Consider the following 19,343-nt stretch of genomic DNA (forward strand, 5'->3'; position numbering starts at 1 on the left):
TTATTATGTGTTAATGTCATGTGGAAGCCTAAATCACTTGATTAGATTGTCCTCAGAAAGCATTAAAAGGAACTGAATGAGGATCTCCCAAGCTAAGCATGAACAGAATGGCATGTTCAAGTCACCAGTATGACTTAAAAGACGCTTTATTCAAAGAAAAAGATTCACAAACAGCAAAACCGATGTTTGCAAGAAAATTGAGCAGTAAAGAAAAAAATGATTAATAATTCCCTCATTACCAGTTTTACTTAAGGTTCTGAATAATTATAATACATAGAAATATTCACATATTAGTATAATATTTCCCAAAAGAGATACCTGCAATAGTCTGCTTTCATGCTTGTATATTCAATAATTTCTTCACAGATTCCTTATACTGAGACATGTTATTTTCTGTTTCACCTTCATTTTTAAGTGCAACTACAGACTTTTTGTAATTCTTAACTATCTCAGATGCAAGAAGTTCCTCCTTAGTTACATTGGTAATATTCTCTGAGGCTTTTATTTGAAGCAGTGTATCCAAAGCATTCTTCTGTGAGCGGCTGTTTTCCCAGATATACTCTTCCATGTCTTCCTCAGTCTTCTCACTTTCCCACATCTCAGTTTTCTGAAAGAAAATGTACGTTACCTTAAAAACCATTCAACCTTGAAATGAAGAAAAAAAATTTGAAGAAACTTCTCTCTCCAACACCACCACCACCTTTTTAAAGTAATAATTAAGGAAACCTACACACTCAGCTTTGGAAGATGCCGCCTAGCTGTCACATCCCTAGCGTATCAGTTTGGTCTGTTTTCCTTGCCTATAAAACATCAAGTGAGAAAGCTCATACCAAGTAACCTATGATGAGAGACAGCAACTCTTCAGCATCTGCAAAATGGTCTAATTGTGATTCATAAGGAAAAACACCATCAATTAATTCATTTCCTCTTCCTGCAATACAAATTGCTCCTTAAATGGATCTCTGTCCACAGTGATAAATTTCCACTTAATTGGAGTCGCAAGATCAGACACGATCAAAAGGAGAGTGTTGGCAGAATCTCTGTTTCATCCCAGTGAAATACCCAAGTATTTGGCTTGTACAGTTGTTCTCCCTAGAGCAAACCTTTTATCTGGCTGTTTCTCCTTTCCAGTGACCCCTCATCTAGCTTCACAGTCCATTTAAGTGATATTTCAAAAGTAATAACTGGCTATTTTTGTGCATTTAATTATTGAAATGTATACTTAAAGCTGGTAGTAGATAAATCTTTCTTTCACCTATATAAGCATCACAAATTGAGGTATTTTTGTTTTGATGTTGGTGTTCATGATTTTGTTTTAAAAATTGCTGTAAAAATCACACTGAAAAAATCCTACTTCTAGAAACCAGGAATCAGTTGAAAGAAGCATTCTCCTAAAGTCTTTATATCATGCAGATTAAAAAAAAATTCCTTGGCAAAAAGAGATCTATAGCAATTTTTCAGTTATGCTAATCATAATTAAGCTTCATTACTGATGAACAAACATACAATTCAAATCTAGTAATCAAAGGAGTGTTTTTTTTAAACTGAGACAAAAATTATTTTTGTAGCATGCATGTCTAAGCTAACCCTGTGTGCTTGGGCCTGTCCATTCAACTTTAAACAAGCTTTAACAAATGTTATATCATGCATCTGGTAAATGAAAGCTCTCATCTTTTAAATCTCTGAGTCCAAATGTTTAGTCAGAAACAGTGATTAACATTGCTAAAGGGCTCACATGACTGACATTAAAAACCTGGACACAATACAGCACAGAAATAAAAGAACCTCATTCAGCTGTGTTGGGGAGAGAAGGGGGAGCAGGGAGGACGAGGAAGAGCAGGGAGAAGGAGCTTTTCCTACCTGTACTAGCAGAGTAGCAGTAAAACAAGTACCTATAATAAAGTGCTCCTGTGCTATGCCTAAAAACATCAAAATACAATGCGGGGATTTACACATTCTTAAAATTAACAATTTCAACCTGTTTTACATATGCCTTGTTTATCTGCATAATGGCTGTCCAAGACAGTTTTTTCCCAACCTTCAAAAGCATTTTAATGTAAAAAACTTCTCTCACAGGGATAGGGTTTCTCGGGAGTAATGGAATATGGGTATTGCCTCTGGACAGTTTCTGGACCAAAGTCTTTGCCAGAGTCATGTTCAAAGTTCAAACAAAAGATCACTGTGAGGCTTTTGAATGCCTTCAAGTTACAGCAGAGACAACAAGAACTAATTACAGTCATTACATTTATCTCCAAGAAAATCCTTCTTCGCACACATTAACCTATGGGATTTCAGAGATGAATGCTGATAAACGGATTAAGAGTTTCCCCATCTCTTTTGAGCTATACAGAGCAAGAAGATTTTAAAGGAGGCCAGAAAAACTGTTAAGTGTTTCTTTCTTGGAAACCTTCCCAGCAGGACAGCATGTCAAAATGGATTTTAAAATAAGATCTGACTTCCTGGGGGTGGGAGAGGCAGTAAAGGATTTGATGATAGGGGAGATTTCAAAATCCATTCCTCAGCCCCACTAACAAGCAGCCAATATCCATTGCTGCAATGTTGGTGGCCTTGCTTCCATATGAAAAGTTCTCCTCGTGTATGCAGCCCCAGAAATGCATCACAAACAGGAAACTCAAAAGAAGCCAATTTTTGCAAACTGACAGAGTTAAGTGAAACTTAAAAGACCTTTCCAACCAGATTTATTGCAAGAATATAAGTACATACAGAATTACATTTTCTTCTGAAAAAGCATACTAGGTAGTCAAGAAACATTATGAGCACTGTCTTGAAGTGTAAACTTTCCTAAGGAGGAGACAATGAAATTTAAAACATGAAAACATCACTCACAGTTTCATTAGTGGCTAATTTTTGTCCCTTGCAAATTTAAAATAGATTAGTAGAAGCTGCAGTAAGAGCTTGGCAACAAGGGAACAAAAATGAAAACTGGAATATTCCAATCTGGCGTTTGGAGCAACAAACAAAATGTGGTGCAACATTTTTCTAGAATCCCTAGCTAAAGAAGTAGATTAAAAATCATACATTTATATTTCTGCAGAGGATCAATTAGAATTGCTTCACATGGTCATAAGGCAGTTTCAATATCTAGACTGGCCAAATATGTACTCAGCTGAATTTAAACTGTTTCTTTTCTCAATACTTCCAATAAGAACCACAAAAAAGTATACACTCAAAAGAGCCTAAAACTGAACAAGAGGCACAGAGGAGTGAGATTTTTCTTACAGCTTCTAATGCAAATATTTACAGATTTTTTTTAATGCCATAAGAAGCATTAATATGTTTCTAAGCAAAAGTTAGATACAACTAGTTTAAGCACTGTACAGACTTGCAAACCTCTCTAAATGTGGGCTTCAACTGAACTGCTGAAGCAGCATAAATGCTGAAATAGTCTTCTGGCCAATAAAATTGCTTTTTAACATACAAAATATTAACAAAAATATTAATATATACCAAAATATTAATATATACTTAAGATTTATGTACAGAAATAAAGGAAAAAAACTGAACTCACTTAAGCAGAAATTTCACTTACAATTTTTTTGGCTTTTCTGCCAGTTTAACCTTTATATGTATCCATTGCAGACATATAGAGGATTCGAATTTTCTGTTTTCCAGTGCTTCCTTTTGGCAACAAGTTTTAATTAAAAACTGCAAGTGCCACAGAAATCTTCAAGGGGATTAAAAATACTTAGGAACTCAAGTCAGCCAATTTTCTTGTCAAATGTCTGAACAATTAGGAATTAATGCTGTTCAGTGTTTTGGGTGGATTTTGTTTATTTATTTATTTATTGTAGAGGGAGAAAGAGGAATTCTTCAGCACAAACTTACAAGTGAAATTTCGACCCTGGTATAGCCTAGAATAGTTCACTCACTTCGTAGTACTGTAGCAAAGTAAAATATATTGTGTAGTACAATTACTATAGATTTTCAGGTAATAAAATAGCTTTGAAATGTACTACTTCACGAGCAGCTTAAAAAGCAGTATGAATGTTAAGATTCCTAAATAGGCAAAACATACTTGATGTGATTGGTTAGAGAAAATTACAATATCTGAGTTAGACAGAAAAGTTTAAAATAATCAATATGAGAATTTAAAAATATCATACTGATTGTGCACCAGTTCCACTGAGCATTCTTTTTCTGACTCTTTATAGGGGGTAAGTTTAACTTAACAGACTTATAGAGCAGACAAAATAATTTCTTTTCAGACTGTGAGAACCAAACATTCTGGTAAGGGGCAAACACAAAACCAAAAGGGGTGTGGAAATACAAGCAGGCAGAGAAGAGTAGAATAGACGAGTACTTTGCCTCAAAAAATAATATGAAAGTAATGTGAGAGATGGTCGTGCACATGTTAATACTTCTAGGTTTGATGTCCGTTTCTGGTACGGACTTGCTTTGAGGCCTTCAGAGTCACCATCACCATCTAACTCATATCTTTCAAAAACTAACCTCTCCAGGCTGAACTAATTGCATGTCTTTTCCAGAAACTATGTTATTGAAAACAATTTGAAAGGATTTTATCTAAATAAAGTTGTTTTCTGAATGCACAGTACATAAGATACTGATCTCATCAAGAAGAGTAGTGTTTCTAAGGGTTATGAAAGCATGATTTTCTGTTGATTTTGTCAATACCTATGCCCTACAAGACTTCACTTCTAACTTGTAGACTGAAGATCAAACAGCTGTAAAACAGTTGTAAAAACTGTATGTATACATTCAGCAGAAGCCTTCTTTCTCCAATACCTAAGAACATAAAACTTAAGCACAAGGTATTGCCAAAAACTACTATAATTCAAAAATGTGTACAGAATTTTTAATTCAATCACTTAAGCCACTTAACTTCATTTCAGCTTCATAAATAAATAAATAAATAAATATTCCTCCCCAGTGCTTCCAAGCAAGAAACACGAAATTTCCTGTCAGCAAAATTCTGTATTTTGTATGTTTGAACTCAGAGAGTTAGAGAAAGTTTATTAGACTTGATATCCACTCATGCCACTCAGCAGTATCTTTTCTGACTTACATTAACGATATAGATTATGCAAGTTGCTCGATTTTGAGCATTAGCATGCCCACAATGAAATGCAATACACACTTCAAAGTAGTATATTTGGAGACCGCTCTTATTTCAGCTCTAATTTTTGTCGTTTATATAATATCCAAAGACCTACTGAGCAATAATATTATTGTAGGAAGGGCACAATTATATCACACTTTATATATCACACTTTTATATCACGTTTTAAGATCTCGAAGTCAGAAAAGACTTATATTAAACCCTTTCCAAATATGCTAAGCAGAGATGAGAGCCCAAGGCCCCCCTGCCCATATGTTCTTATTACTGGACTATGGTCTCTCTTTTCTGTTTAATGAATTTTTTCTTCCAGGAAAAGCAGCTTCAGCAAGACTAAAAAGATCATCTCTCCCACCAAGTCCCATTCTAACACTACAGCCCACATGTTGTACTTCCTGAGTGACTGTTCAGGACATGAAGTACACAAACAGGCAGAGAGAAAGATCAACAGTTTTTACGTTCCTAAAGCGGACTCGGATGCTTTCACATAATTTAAGATAAATGATAGGGCAAATTTCTACTATGGAAAAACTGCAATTGACACAACAAAGTGGCAAAAATAGTTACTTGTAGGAATTTTAAATCATCATAATTGGAAAAAAATAGAAAAAAAGAATAAGTGCTAACTGAAGTCTTTAGAAAAAAATGGTACAATGAGACTAAAGATTATCAATAGTGGTTGCATAAAAGCATTCTTTCAGGTGTGTTTGTATATATTTGTGCATACACACACAGGCACATATATATATATATATATATATATATATAAAAAACACATATACATACACGAACGCACCCCACCCCGTAAGTACCCTGCTATTAAATGCCTTACAAAAAACAGAAGATGAAAGCAAGATGAAACATTTTCCTCAGATTCATTTCAAATTGGACATAGATTTTGGTTCTCAAGTAAATTTTAGTAAGGCTTCTGATGCCATGCTGCAGGTCCACACTGCATTTTTCTCCTTGGCTCACCTCTCTCCTTCAACTTCACTGCCTTTCATTTCATCAAATACTGCTATCTTCTGCAACACAAGCACAAGGCAAAGAAAAGGGTACCAAAGGACCCTTTGGTTATTATCATACATATTCTAATCAGCAGCTACTTCCGATTTCCCACGCTTCTACTCATTTTTCTTTAGGACTCCTTTTAAGGCTTTGGTCTTTTGATTGCATTCCAAACACAGAATCACAGAGCAACTTTTCATTAATCATCTTTCAAAATATCAGCTGTGTAACATGGAATAATTTCCTCTATTCTGCATTACCTTGCATTTGTGTATGTTGAAACTCATGTGCAACAGAACCTAGGGAAAATGTCTGTACTTCTGTAAGTGACTATTAAAAACACTGACTGCAAAAAAAACCCCAAAACAAAACTATTTTCTTTTCCCTCTCCATTTTTTCCAGATCCCTCACTTTACAACCACTAATGTCTTTCCTTGATAGTAACCTTTTTCTTTCACTTATTTCTCTTCCTGCTTTTAACTCAAAAGGGAACTTTAGTTCCTAGTGAGTGAGAGTGGCTGAGGGAGATCACGTTATGATGTTTCTAACCACTTGAGGGCAGCAAACTACTACACTAAAAAAAAAAAAAAGTGTTTTTGCAGCAGCTGTAACAGTATTCATGCAGTACCATTATATAAGCAGCAGAAACACAACTGATTGAGCTGTGCAGAAAATCTCGCTGTCAAGAACTGAATGTCCAACAAGGAGACAAAGGAGTCTTAAAACTTTATTCGAATAAAGGGAGAGTCCACCGGGCATATCCCTGTGGGGTCTCTCAAATTGCTGGGGGACGCAGCCCCCCTTTTATCCTAATTTCCCGACCGAGGGACACCCTCTCCTTTTCCCCATTGGCCAAGGTACTCAGAAGTTACAGCCTTCCTGGCCCGCCTACACCAAACTCCGGCCTCCCGCCATCTGTTCTCACCTGAGCTCACCAACTCCTTTGTCCCCCTTGCTGAAGAATGTGGGGGAATTCCCCTATTTCCCTCCTTTGTAAAGGCCCCCATCTCCTTGCAGATGGCTCTTTTTGTCCCACTTGGCTCATGGCTCCACTCAGTCTCCCCTCCCTTTTTCCTGCTCTTCAGCCAAACTGTGGAGAAACCCCCTTATTGACGAATACAGAAACTTGAGCATTCCGCTCAGAGCTACTTGATCTAAAATAGCTTTCATGTGGTGCAATCACTCATGGCACAAGCCTTGGGAGTAATCTGCAAGGAGTCAAAAGGTAGATCCATCAGAGGATGGATCAAGCATCGGAGAATAGTCACTTGTCCAGTTAAAGCAATCCCATGAATCCAGTTTCACAGGATTTTGCATGGTGAAGTCCATTGCTGGCAAGATGACAGAAGAGAGGGCAGTTTAAAATGCAATACTACTACTAGCTACCAATCTGTAGGGACTTCAGGTCTATACAGTAGCATCCTGCTTTTCCTACAGGTAATCCGAAAGTTTCATCTATGCTCTTTATTCCTAGCTCCAGAATGTATCTTTTTATTCCTGCCACCTTTGTCAGCTTCTTCATCTTAACACTGCATTCCGACTATCCATCCGCAGTCTGACCACTCTTTTCTCCTTCCGTCCTTCTCTCCCCCAGCATCCAAACTCTGCCTCTTCTAGTACTCACAAATGCAACGTAAGACATTCACTTACTTCCAGTAAAAAAAAAAAAAAATTGCTTCTTCCTTCTGGTTCCTTCCCTTTTTCTTAATTCCCCATGCATGCAAAAAAAGTGAACTAAGTCTTATATATAACAAAACAATATTCCTAAATTGCTCTGCAAGGTTCATGAAACCAGGCTTGATCCCCTTGCGTGTTTTTGAAATCTTTCAGAATTTGACTAGCCTGTTGTCTTCTTTCATCTGTTGATTGCTAGCAGGCTACAGGAGGGAAAAAAAAAAACCCAGTAGCCTATGCTACCAAGGCTAATTCCGAGTCATCTAATATATAAAGTAACAGTATTGAGGAGCTGTGGATACTCTGGGTTTTGGTTTGAAGCCATGATTAAGAAGATAAATAAGAAAATTTGTGCTAGAGAAGCTGCTGTTGAGATAAACTGCTTTCGTCTTCTAAGCATACATAAAATAAGCCAGAATTCAACTCATCATACTCACTACTGCAGAATAAATGTTAGAAATGTGATGCAGTTGCCCAGCACATCCTGGACTACATAACCAACAAAACCGCAAGGAGCTATCATACCCTTAAAGTTTCAGATTCCTAATTTCTTTCATGTTCTATTTCACAACTGTAATAAAAATATTATTTTTAATTGCAAGTGATGCATCATTATACTTGAAATTATACTTCCAGACGTAGACAGACACAGCAGAGTTTTTCCTTCTATGAATTCACACACTTATTCGTTCATAAATTCAGTGATTCCATTACTTACATAGATTAGGAAGTTACACCACGTTCCAAAATGATAGCGTGTAAAGTTCTTAGTAGTCAAGGCAAAAATTATATGCAGCCAGCTTTGCTTTTATTAAGAGGGGAAAATGTTGCCCTCATCTTTTTACTGAATTCCAGAAACTCCACTAATGCAAATGCTGTGTGGCACTACTCTGCTCAGAAAGTCACCAAACCAAGACTAGTTCTACAAAGTGGTTTAATGTTACTATCTGCATGGAGGACTAATTTCTACCACTACCCCAATATTTAAAGTTCACGCAGATTAAAATAAAACTTGCTTTGCTTATGGTTTACAAAACATATCCAAACTACCTTTCAGCAAGTCTATTAAAAAGGATTATTAAAAGGGATTATCACTGATTATGGAGGGGGAAAAAAAAAGTCACAGCAGACCATCAATTTTTCAAGGAAATCAAAGACAATTACAACTGATTGATGAACTCATCAAATATTAACATGGAAGCTGAAAGGTAATAAAAGGGCAAGAGACTTGTGCGTATTCAACACACACTGAATACTCACAAAGCAGTATCGTATGGCCCTGTCTTCCATCACTAAGTAATGCTAGAGCCAAGGAGAGATGTGGTGTCTGTCTGGAATTAATAAAGCAACTACTGTCTAGCTCTCTTGTCATTGCTTAATACCGTAAATTGATCTGTCATCAATTTCAAATTTGTAATGCAAAGCAATGCTGTTCAGGAGGAAAATATCCATGTGTTCTATAAAGTACCTTTAATCTAAAGTACAAATATGTTAAAATATAGATATATAAGGAGAGTTTAACTGAATGCACTCTACAGTTATAAACCCCATCCCTCAAGCCAACTTCTAGTGAAAGGCAGATAAAACTGTACCTCGTTATGGTTTTAGGTGATCATTGCAATGACATCAAGAACACTGAAATTCCTAAAAATGCTAAATATAGGGACTTCATCTCAATAGCAAAGTACAATGGACACAGGAAGTGTGAATTTTGGTAGCTATTCTACTACATAATTTAAAAATGCATCTATGAAAACATTTGAGAGACAGTAAAAGCCTTCATATTCAAAATGACTAACACACATAATTTTGAAAAAAAAAGACAGCTAAGCTGTCCAGAATACAACTACAGGTTTTCAACAATAATTTCATTTTGGACTTCTAGCTTTGTTTCTGCTAAAAGTTGTTTGTTAAAGAGTCAAAGATAATAGTTTAACCAACATCACTAAGCACAAAATCAAACAGAGAAGTGTGACGGATTCATGGTAGAAGATTGAGCTTGTGTTTGAAAAATGTCTTATATCTTTGAATGGATTACTTAAGCAATGTAATAAAACATCAGTCATTGGAATAAGACCTTTTGAGTGATAGGGAGTTCAGAAAAGCAACCTAAATCCTCATTCTCTTCCAACTTGAGGTCAGCTTTGTCAGATAGCATTTAAGGATTGGAATGTTCCTAAACTATAGCCATAGTTACCACAGCCAAAGGAAACCTTCAGACTGTAAGTAACAGGTAGAAAGAGTTTTGGAAACAGGCAAAAAGCAGGAAACTGTACTGTATGTTCGTTTTCACAACTTTTGAGCTGATAACATGCCTCTTTGCTCTGTTGGAATGGAACTGTTCTCATCTTTACACTTGGTTATTATTAAAAATGTAGAAACACAAGGTGGTAATCAGGATAGATCACACACAATACAACTTCAATCTTGTTTTCTTCCTGGAAATCAACCTCTTCTAGGCCATAATGATTTAAATATGCAGACATAAGATCAGGTATTGTATTTGGCTTGCAAGGCTTTGCTTTCCTTCTCAACCACATCATTTTTCTACCTTTCACGATTAGAATATATCCAGTAAATTCTAGATATTTCACTATCTTCTTATCATCCTATAATATTCCCTATAAGGAAGTATCATATACATATACAAACCTGATAATTGTCACCCTTCTCTACCCAACTCTGTCTCTACTACATACTTTTTTCCCCCAGTAGTTATATAAATCTAAATTCTTCTTCTATTGAGACTTCTCTGAAGTGCCATTTTTTTCCTCATTCTCTACTTCATTAATTCAAATAAACACAAAATTAGTGACTGTAAAGATAAGTTTACTTCTAAAAATTACTAACCTTCTGATGTAATACATTACACACAGTTACAACATATACAAACAAGAGAAGAGCTCTTAGAAAGCTAAAGAAATTAAATGCAAATTTGCTATGGAAATAAGATTTAAACATAAGCCATTTAACCTTTGTTGAATTTGAAGAAAACTCCGCAGGATGAGGGAAACAAAAACTAAGGTAATTTAACTGTGCATTAATGGAACCTTTTATAAATTACAAGTGACGTTTAGTTTATGCAGATGGATGTAAATGTATCTACATGTACATACAGAGAGAAATGCATATTCTTACCCAAGATTCATGGTACAAAACTGTGAGGAGGTGTATTCCATAATCATAGTTCTGTCTCCTTAACGGACACCTAAAGAATTCAAAAACAAAGCCAGTCTTTCTGAATTCAAGTTACTATCATTGACTTTTGAACAAAATATTAAGCAGGATAAGGCAGCAGGATATTAAGAAACATTACTAAGTTACTCACAAACTAAGCAGAGATTAAAAACTTGTACTATGTACTTTTCTGTGACCACAGTTTGTCTTTAGAATTTATGCAAAATGACCTGTCACTTGAAAGAGACATTAAACCAGTTCTGAGATTTAAAACTGACAAAATGAAGCTGTTATTTTTCCAAAGGCACATCATTTCCAGATAGTCAAGAGGAATTGTCCGCAACTTTTTTTCAGTTAACAATTACTATAACGTAAATTTCTGAAAGTTATTTTCTGAAATTTGTAATACTGGTTGCCTGCTACAAAACTTGCTATGGAAGATCTACCCTATAAGCTGCCACTGTATGTTTTTGATCTATAATTTAAGCTGGAAACCAATACAGAAAAAAGAAAAATATCATGTCGAAATTGCATGAAATTAAACATTTATCTGACTAGCTACGGAATATGACAAATCTAGCAAATAAACCCTAAAAGTTTGTTTTCCTCATATGTTTTCCATTTGAAAGAATTTCAATTTACAAATAATTTAAGCAACAGTCTGGAAGAAACTACATTAAATAAAGACAATGCTCAGAGCTGGATTCTTGAAAATTTACTAAAAATAAAGCAAAACATTGATTGGCATATTAAGATTTCCTTCCAGAATGAAGGATAAAACCATACATAGATGCCCTAGAGAGTACATTCTTTTCAGTCATCCAAATACTTCGGCTGCAAAGAGAGTTTTGTTAGAGAGAGAGAGGAGAGAAGAAAAAAAAAAAAATCACTGTTGGTACCAAAATAGGTCCCAAAGAACCAACCACATTTCCAAGGCTGGTGGCAAAAGAGAAAAACAAACATTTTGCATTTATTTTACTTTGAAATTAAACTGTGTCTCCAATAAGAAGATGGAAAATTAAGGATAAGGAAAATAGATTCTAACACAATATAAATAAGGCAGAGAAATCTAAAAACTTTGAGTTTTTTCCTTGAACTGCATTTAGCTGTGAATTTCTAAATTCATTCATATGTACATTGGCCTCCTAATTCTTCAGAAGTTAACGCAGCAAATATGCTTTTCCAATGCAGCCTATTGAATGAAATTGTAAATACAGTGCTTCATTTAAATCCAGAATATAAAAGCATTGAGAAATGTCTGCTCACTAATGCCTTGTTTTCTCTTGCCTGGAACTCTTCTGATCATTGTTAAAACCAACATAACCCATTCGTCAAACATAATAAATGCTTTAAAATAATGGCTGAAACTTCTAAATACAGAGCATCAATATCTGGCAATATTTAACAATTACTATGTAGGAACTTATGTGATTTGTCCATAAAACTAACACAAACAGAAGTACTGGTATGTTTGCCCTAAGTCAGGTTTATCCCACAAAATAATACTACTTTACTAAGATAATAACTAAGACAATGTCAGCAGGAAAACAAACACAAGCTTTCTATTTTGACAATTGCTACAGTTAAGTCTTTCCTCCTGTGACTATACCTGTCTGTGGTAATTGTGAGCATATCTGTATCCTTGCAGTACCGTTCTCCTACAAGTTTAATGATCTTCTTCTTTGCATGGTCATCCAAATTCAGGTTAGAAAGTTTAACCTTCAAGAGAAAACAAATAAATCTGAAAATTATTTGGAAAACCCAATTTCTGTACCCTGAAAAATATTTTAATGTATGGTTAGGAAAATCTTTTAGCAGGATACCTACAAAGTATGCATTTATAGGCTTTCTTTTAATTGTCAAGAGTTTTAAGACACAGCAAGTATAATTCGAGCCTTCAAAGAGTAAATTTCATAAAAGTATCAAAGAGGTTTGAGAAGGAGACATTTTTACTCAATCTTTCTTCAGAGGAGAAAAAAGTAGCTATCATTGTAGTTTGCAGATGTATTTCATATCTGAACTACCTCATGCTGAAAAAAATAGTGATTTTTTTTTTTTTCAAATGCATACCAGTAATGTTGCCATTAAGATGTTTCCAAGATATTTTCTACATGCATTGAAAAGAGCAGGAAGGACCACAAGGTATTCAAAACTTCTCAACACGATTACTGAGAGATTTGTGATAGAATAGAGCTGAATACAGATATGAAAAGAATGTATCCATCTAATCTCACATAACCGGTGACGTAGTAGTGTGAATATTGATGGTTTCTCTTTTGTTCTAATATTAAAAAAAACTTTAAACAATAAAACATATAGCAAACAACTATCACTTATGTAGAAAGAAACCCTAAAAAGTAAGTCTGAAGCAGATTTCTGTCTATATAGCAAGTGTGAAAAGTAACGAAAGCTAGTTTTAGCTGTTAAGTTTCAGGAAAACTACAAAAAGGTGAAAATCTAGAAGAAATATAAAGCCCTAATTAAAAAAAAAAAAGTAGTAGCTGCAAAGAAAAAGAAATTACTATTGAAATTAAGATAATAAAGCACTATTTCTTAATGCAAGTCTGGGTCATGAAAAAGAGAAGAAAACCACCATGTATGGTCACAGTTAAGAATTCTTTTAACACCGTTTCTCAGATTTTTTAAAGCTTTTTTAGCCATACCTTAACAAAACCTAGGTTTTGATATATTTTTTACATGCTACGAACAACATTACGAGTTAATAAAGATCTGCATCTAGGAATGTGACAGTTAGAAATACATCAGAACAAGGAAAAAAACTCTATTTATAATCAACCAGTAATTAAGAAAACTAAAATCTGTGATATTTCTAGTAAAAGGAAGAACACAGGCTCATACTGCACAGTTGATAACCTAGAGGTGTACCTGTGCCAGCTTTACAAACAATTTGATTTGTCAGAAAACACACTATTTTGTTTCCAATAGAGATTGGTCTTCATTTATAAGTTCTGAGACACTGCTATATATTTTAGGAAGTCTAATTTTTCATTTGGGCTTTTGGTGAACCACGCTTTAAAACCTAGTATACTTGTAAATATTCCAAAAATTAAACAAACAAGCAAGCGAGCATTTGTGGTCTTAAAACAAATGTGTGTTGCTTACGAAAAAACAAACAAAAAAACACTACTTACTTTTAAAGTCACAACTCTTGCTTTGGGATTACGAATAGATGTCCCTGCACTAATGTAATCTACTGTTTCAATTTCAATAGGAAAATGCTGCTCACATTTCTGGTCACTGTCCAAAGCACTTGGCCACTCAGTGCAGAAATCTGAAGAATAAAAAGAAAACAATTCAAGTAACATGTTTTCACTAATCTACTGCAATATATCCTTTTAAAAGTCATTTTTTTTAATAAAACCTTTACTCATTTAGATAATGGCAGTGCCACTACTGGTCCCCAGCCTATACTGGGGCAGAATAAACCCTGCATGGGTTATTCCATCCTAGATACAGGACTTGCAGTTGCCTTTGTTTAATCTCATAAGCCCATTTCTCTAGCCTGCTGAGGTCCCTCTTCCTGGCAGCCCTGTTCCATGATGCTGCTCCCTTGTTAATGGTATTTTCTGTGAAGCTGATGAGTGTGTGCTCTGTACAATCACCCATCTTGCGAATAAAGCAGGCTTTCCTGTACTTGACAATGGCTTCCAGGAAGACTTGCTTCATAACCTTCCAGGGACTGTATAGTTCGCCTTTCTCTCATTCTTGAGATCTGTCAAGCAACTTTCTACACCTTGGAACAGGCTGTTCCTGCAATTTAAGAACAGTCCTGGAACATCCATCACCCCCCTGAGCATCTCTGCCCTCCAGGACAGCCTCTCACCAGATTTTGTCAAGGAAACTCCTGAATAAACCAAAAATCACACTCCTGAAATCAAGAATCTAATTCTACCAAGTGTTTTCTCTTGCGATTTTAAACTCCATAGTTTCAGCGTTGCTGTTACCAAGACTCCTCATGAGCTGCATAGACTTAACTGCCTTTTTTGTGAATAATATATCCAAGTAGACCATCTCTGTCAGTCAATTTAGCAATCACCTTCATTAAGAAATGGCTTTCAACCCACTACTCGCCTTCCTCACATTTCTCAAAAACTTTAACTCTAACATTTTATTGTTGTGGCAACTGATACCATCCTCACACCCGCTAACGGTTCATCCTAATCTGTGAGCACCATGTGCATCACAGCGCTTTCCAGTAGTGAGTTTACCTGCAACATGCTACAGAAATCTCCTAGCTTGCTTCTGCCTCATTTCCTTTCCAAAAGATGTGTTGTGCTGGCTGCAGTTCCATATGAAAACCAAAGCCTGTGAACATGAGCCTTTCTTAGTTGTGTAAAGGCGGCTTTATTCACTTCCTCTTCTTAATCAGATGGGTTATAGCAAACACACACAAACACGGTCAGCTTATCCCCTGTCCTGGAGCAAAGCTCTGCACATTTCAGCCTTTCCTTCAGTGTAGGGCAGGTCCTCCTCTACCTCTGCCTTGCCTGCACTTTGATCACACAAGCTTTCCCACTGCATATCTTCAACGCCTCAAAGATTTACAGATCTTCCCTGGCTGCATATATTTGTATACAGGCTACTCAAGATGGGCCTTTGATCACTCTCTCCTTGCGTCCCTATTCTTCTTTGTGCTTTGACCATAAATTCCTGGGAAATATAATTAAAAGCCCTACTCTTAACTTATCAAACCACTTTGCAAGGATGCTCTTATTCATCAGACAGACCTTGTATTTGCCTTGTGCTGCAACAGCAAGGTACTGATTACCTGTAAATAAATCAGGCTCTAACCTCCTGAGAAGTGAGTCATACCCATTCACTCATAATCCTTAGGAGACTAAACTAAGGATTCTCTTGTCTGAGCAGTACTTAACAGGCAAAATTAGCCTCTCAATGGTTCCCTGAAAAACCTCAGAATATATTTCTTCCCATCAACCATGTAACTCAATACAGAAAAAGAAGGGTATATGTGCCTTTTGCCTTGTCAGCCAAAGCTACAAAAGAAACCAGCTTTAGAAATGGAAACTGTTGTTCCTTCTGCCTTGTAGCAGAGTTACACTTTGAATTGTCTTAAAAGTCCAAATTTGTTCTGACAAACAAACAAAATACAAAAACACCACAAAACAATGAAAGTACCTCACCTCTTAGAGCTGCACAATGTTTCCTAATTGCAGGAGGAGTAAGATGCAAAAAATTGGGAATCTGAAAAATACATATTCAAGTTACCAAAATAAAAACATTGTATGTTCATAAATAAAGTATTAAAAAGGGACATCACTGACATTTGATTACATTTTCAAATTAAGACAGTACAGTATATTTAGTAAAGTTGTCTCTCCCTTTAAATCTGTCATAAGAATTAGGCCTAATTATAGAAGTCACAAGCATGACAACCTTAATTAAGTCCCCTGATGAGGCTCATTTATATTTGCTACTTACACTAATTTTAATTGGAACCCTTATTAAATGTACTCAACAGAAAACCATACCTAGGAAAAGGCATTCTGATCAAAGCAATGAAGTTTTAGTGTGAAATAGCTTTCAAAAATCAAAAAATATCAAAGGAATGTGTCTTACCTTTATAAGCTCTAAGTTGCCTTCTTTTGGCAGAGGTACTCCTCTTTTCACTGGGTAACCCATGCGAATTGGAAGAGGCACAGAAGCAGGTTTAAATGAAGCTGCTGTTGGATAAACACTGGCCCAGTCCTGATCAACAGCCATCCTCTCAGTTCTAGGAGGTACATGCTAACAGATGGGAAAAGATGGAAATTTGATGGGGGATGCACTGTTTTGTGAGACAAAGCAGTATCAATACACATTACTTTTTTTTTCCCCAGAAATAAGTTCTTCTAGCTATAAATGTCAAGCACATGAAAGACTGACATTCTATTTTAAAGGAATTCTTAAGAGAGCGCTTCTCAGGGCTTGGTTAGCAGATTTTTCCTTTCCTAATCCTCAGTGGCCTTTTACTTCAGATATACTTAGATCGAAGACCCTACCATCTTCTTGGGTTCTCATACGTTATTAGGAAAAACAAAACAATACTTAACAGCTTAATTTTCTAAAGCACCTAAGTGCTTGGGAGAGGACAAGGACAGAAGTTTGGAAATTATGGAATTCTGTAACTCTGAACAAGCTCACAGTAAGACTGAAATGATTTGTTTTCAAAAGTCCAGTATCAGAACATATTACCATATTGTTGTAACAGCTTATACACTCCAATAATTGGAGAGAGTTCCCATCAAGCCAGATGTTCTTAATAATAACAACACAATAGTATAGATAGATTAAATGGAATTGGATATAAGCACTCTGACCGTTTTGGTATATCAGCAAGCTTGCCCTTGGTAGCTAAATGAACAGAGTAAACACTAAACCACTTGTACTATTCTACCTTTACAAATCATAATGCATGGTAACCAGACTTTTAAAAATTTTGTATGTAGAATAAATATAAAAATTCTCAGAGATTAAATACTGAGGTATCAGTTTTATTCTACTGTACAAAAACAATTTTGCACACATATGCTAACATATCTTTTTCTCATTAAAAAAAAAAAGCAACTTCTACAAATCCTGTAAACTCCTACTGAAGGTAGCACTGAAATGCCTCTGCTCCTTTTAAGCATAATTTTAAGTTACTTTTCAAGCCTGTAGTATTTGGGCTCAACACAAGCTAATTAATAGTGTTTTTCCCTTTATGAGAAAACAGATTGAAAACAGATGGAACAGTAAAGAATTCAGATACCAATTCTGGAATTTGGTCACATTGCATTGTTTCACCATTTGAAGGAGAGGGTCCTGTACAAACTAGTAAGATAAGAATAGAAAGTCTTTTTAAACACCTCCAAGTTAGCAGCAAATAGTTTTGTTTCTTACTGTTTTTACAAATTCTGATGGCCTGCTTGTTCTCCGTGTTGAGGCTGAAAGAAAAAGAAATATTTTCAATAAGAACCTCCTTATGTGCACTCATACTAGAACCTCAACAAAACTTGAGGAGTAGCTCAAATCAGTCGCTCCAGAAGCACAAGAGTTGGCTTCTTTTTTTTACTTTACACTCTGCAGTTCACAGTTTTGAAGCTCTAGTCTTATTAAAGGGTCTCTCACCCAAGTAATTGGAACGATATATGAACTGAATGAGTAACATGAACTGGGTTTGGCTAATATCTTGGCTTTACTTCTTCAACAGTCAAGGCTCTACCCAGAGAGGAAACTGATCTTGCAAGTTTTCACTCAGAGTTCAAACAGCTACTTTGTGGAATATTGATGTAAAAACACTTAATCAGGATCTCATGGGAGAGGAAAGGATTTTATTTTACAGAATTTCTGTGCGATGCTTAATGTACTTCTTGAATCCAAATACTCGGAAGCACCAAAAAACATATATTCAAGAGGCTTGTCCAAGATCATTATGAAACAATCTTGACTGGCCCAAAAACTGTTCTTGGAATATGCCTGTTTTATCCTTTAATAGCGGATGGTTGAGGTGTTTTGCCTTATTAACTTGTCTTTATCCTCGCAAATCTTTTTTTAAAAAAATACATAGTTCTTTCCGTGTTGTCTATCGAGGTATTTTATGACTGCAATTCTGTTCCTTCTCTTCATCAAGAAGTCACACAATCATCAAAACTAAATCATTCATATGAGGCTCCACAGCAGCAAATACTTATCACTGCTTTATGACTTACCCTGTGCTTTTAAACACACATACTTCATCCAGAACCATCTTGTTGATTATGCCACCAAAACTCTAAAACTTTACATCAGGATTTAAACCCGGAGTGCTATGGGCCCCACAAGCAGGCACCATTTATAGACTCAGGTGGTGATCTAGCTTGCTTCTAAATCTGCAAGAACCATATGCCCACCTAACCTTTAGAAAAAAGTGGACACAGTCTTGTCTACTGTGTCCATCTGGGCTCAGAACATGCTGAGTCGCTGACTCAGACACTGAACATACAACATAAATACGTGGGTCTCAGCAGGCTATCAAAACCTCACCAGGAAGCCCCCAAAACTGCACTGTGCCTCGCCCCTCACCCCGCCACTGTCGCGAAGCGGCCCGGGCCCCTCTCACCTTCCCTCTGCTTGCCTGCCCTGCTGCTCACGACCGGCACGGAGGAGTAGGCCACGGCCCCACAGAGGGGCCCGGCCGCGGCCCAACCGCCGCACTGCGACAACGCGACCCAACAACAGCCCCCGCGCCGCAAGACAGCCCTGGCCGCCGCCATCTTCAGCGCTCGCACGCGCGCAATGGCCCCGCCAGGACGGAAGCCGACGTGGGCCAAAGCTGTCGGAAAGTCGAATCGCACGCGCTGCCCGCCGGGGCGGCGGCGCCTGAGAGGCTGCGATGTGTGGTGCCAAAACC

At 36.4% G+C, this 19,343-nt stretch overlaps 1 protein-coding gene across 1 annotated transcript; it reads right to left on the reverse strand.

Moving 5' to 3' along the window:
- Positions 1-292: 292 nt before the first annotated feature.
- On the reverse strand, positions 293-19,206 carry LOC104572038 (small ribosomal subunit protein mS35). Its single transcript, XM_010219176.2, has 8 exons — positions 19,053-19,206; positions 17,855-17,898; positions 16,553-16,720; positions 16,117-16,177; positions 14,107-14,246; positions 12,564-12,673; positions 10,916-10,985; positions 293-607 (listed from the first exon to the last, which is right to left on the reverse strand). The coding sequence occupies exons 1-8, from the start codon at positions 19,204-19,206 to the stop codon at positions 335-337; spliced, it is 1,020 nt and encodes a 339-aa protein (XP_010217478.2). The 3' UTR covers positions 293-334.
- Positions 19,207-19,343: the final 137 nt, after the last annotated feature.

Source organism: Tinamus guttatus, unplaced genomic scaffold (assembly GCF_059628265.1).
Source record: "Tinamus guttatus ecotype Peru unplaced genomic scaffold, ASM5962826v1 Tinamus_guttatus_pri_ptg000234l, whole genome shotgun sequence".
Taxonomy (NCBI): domain Eukaryota; kingdom Metazoa; phylum Chordata; class Aves; order Tinamiformes; family Tinamidae; genus Tinamus; species Tinamus guttatus.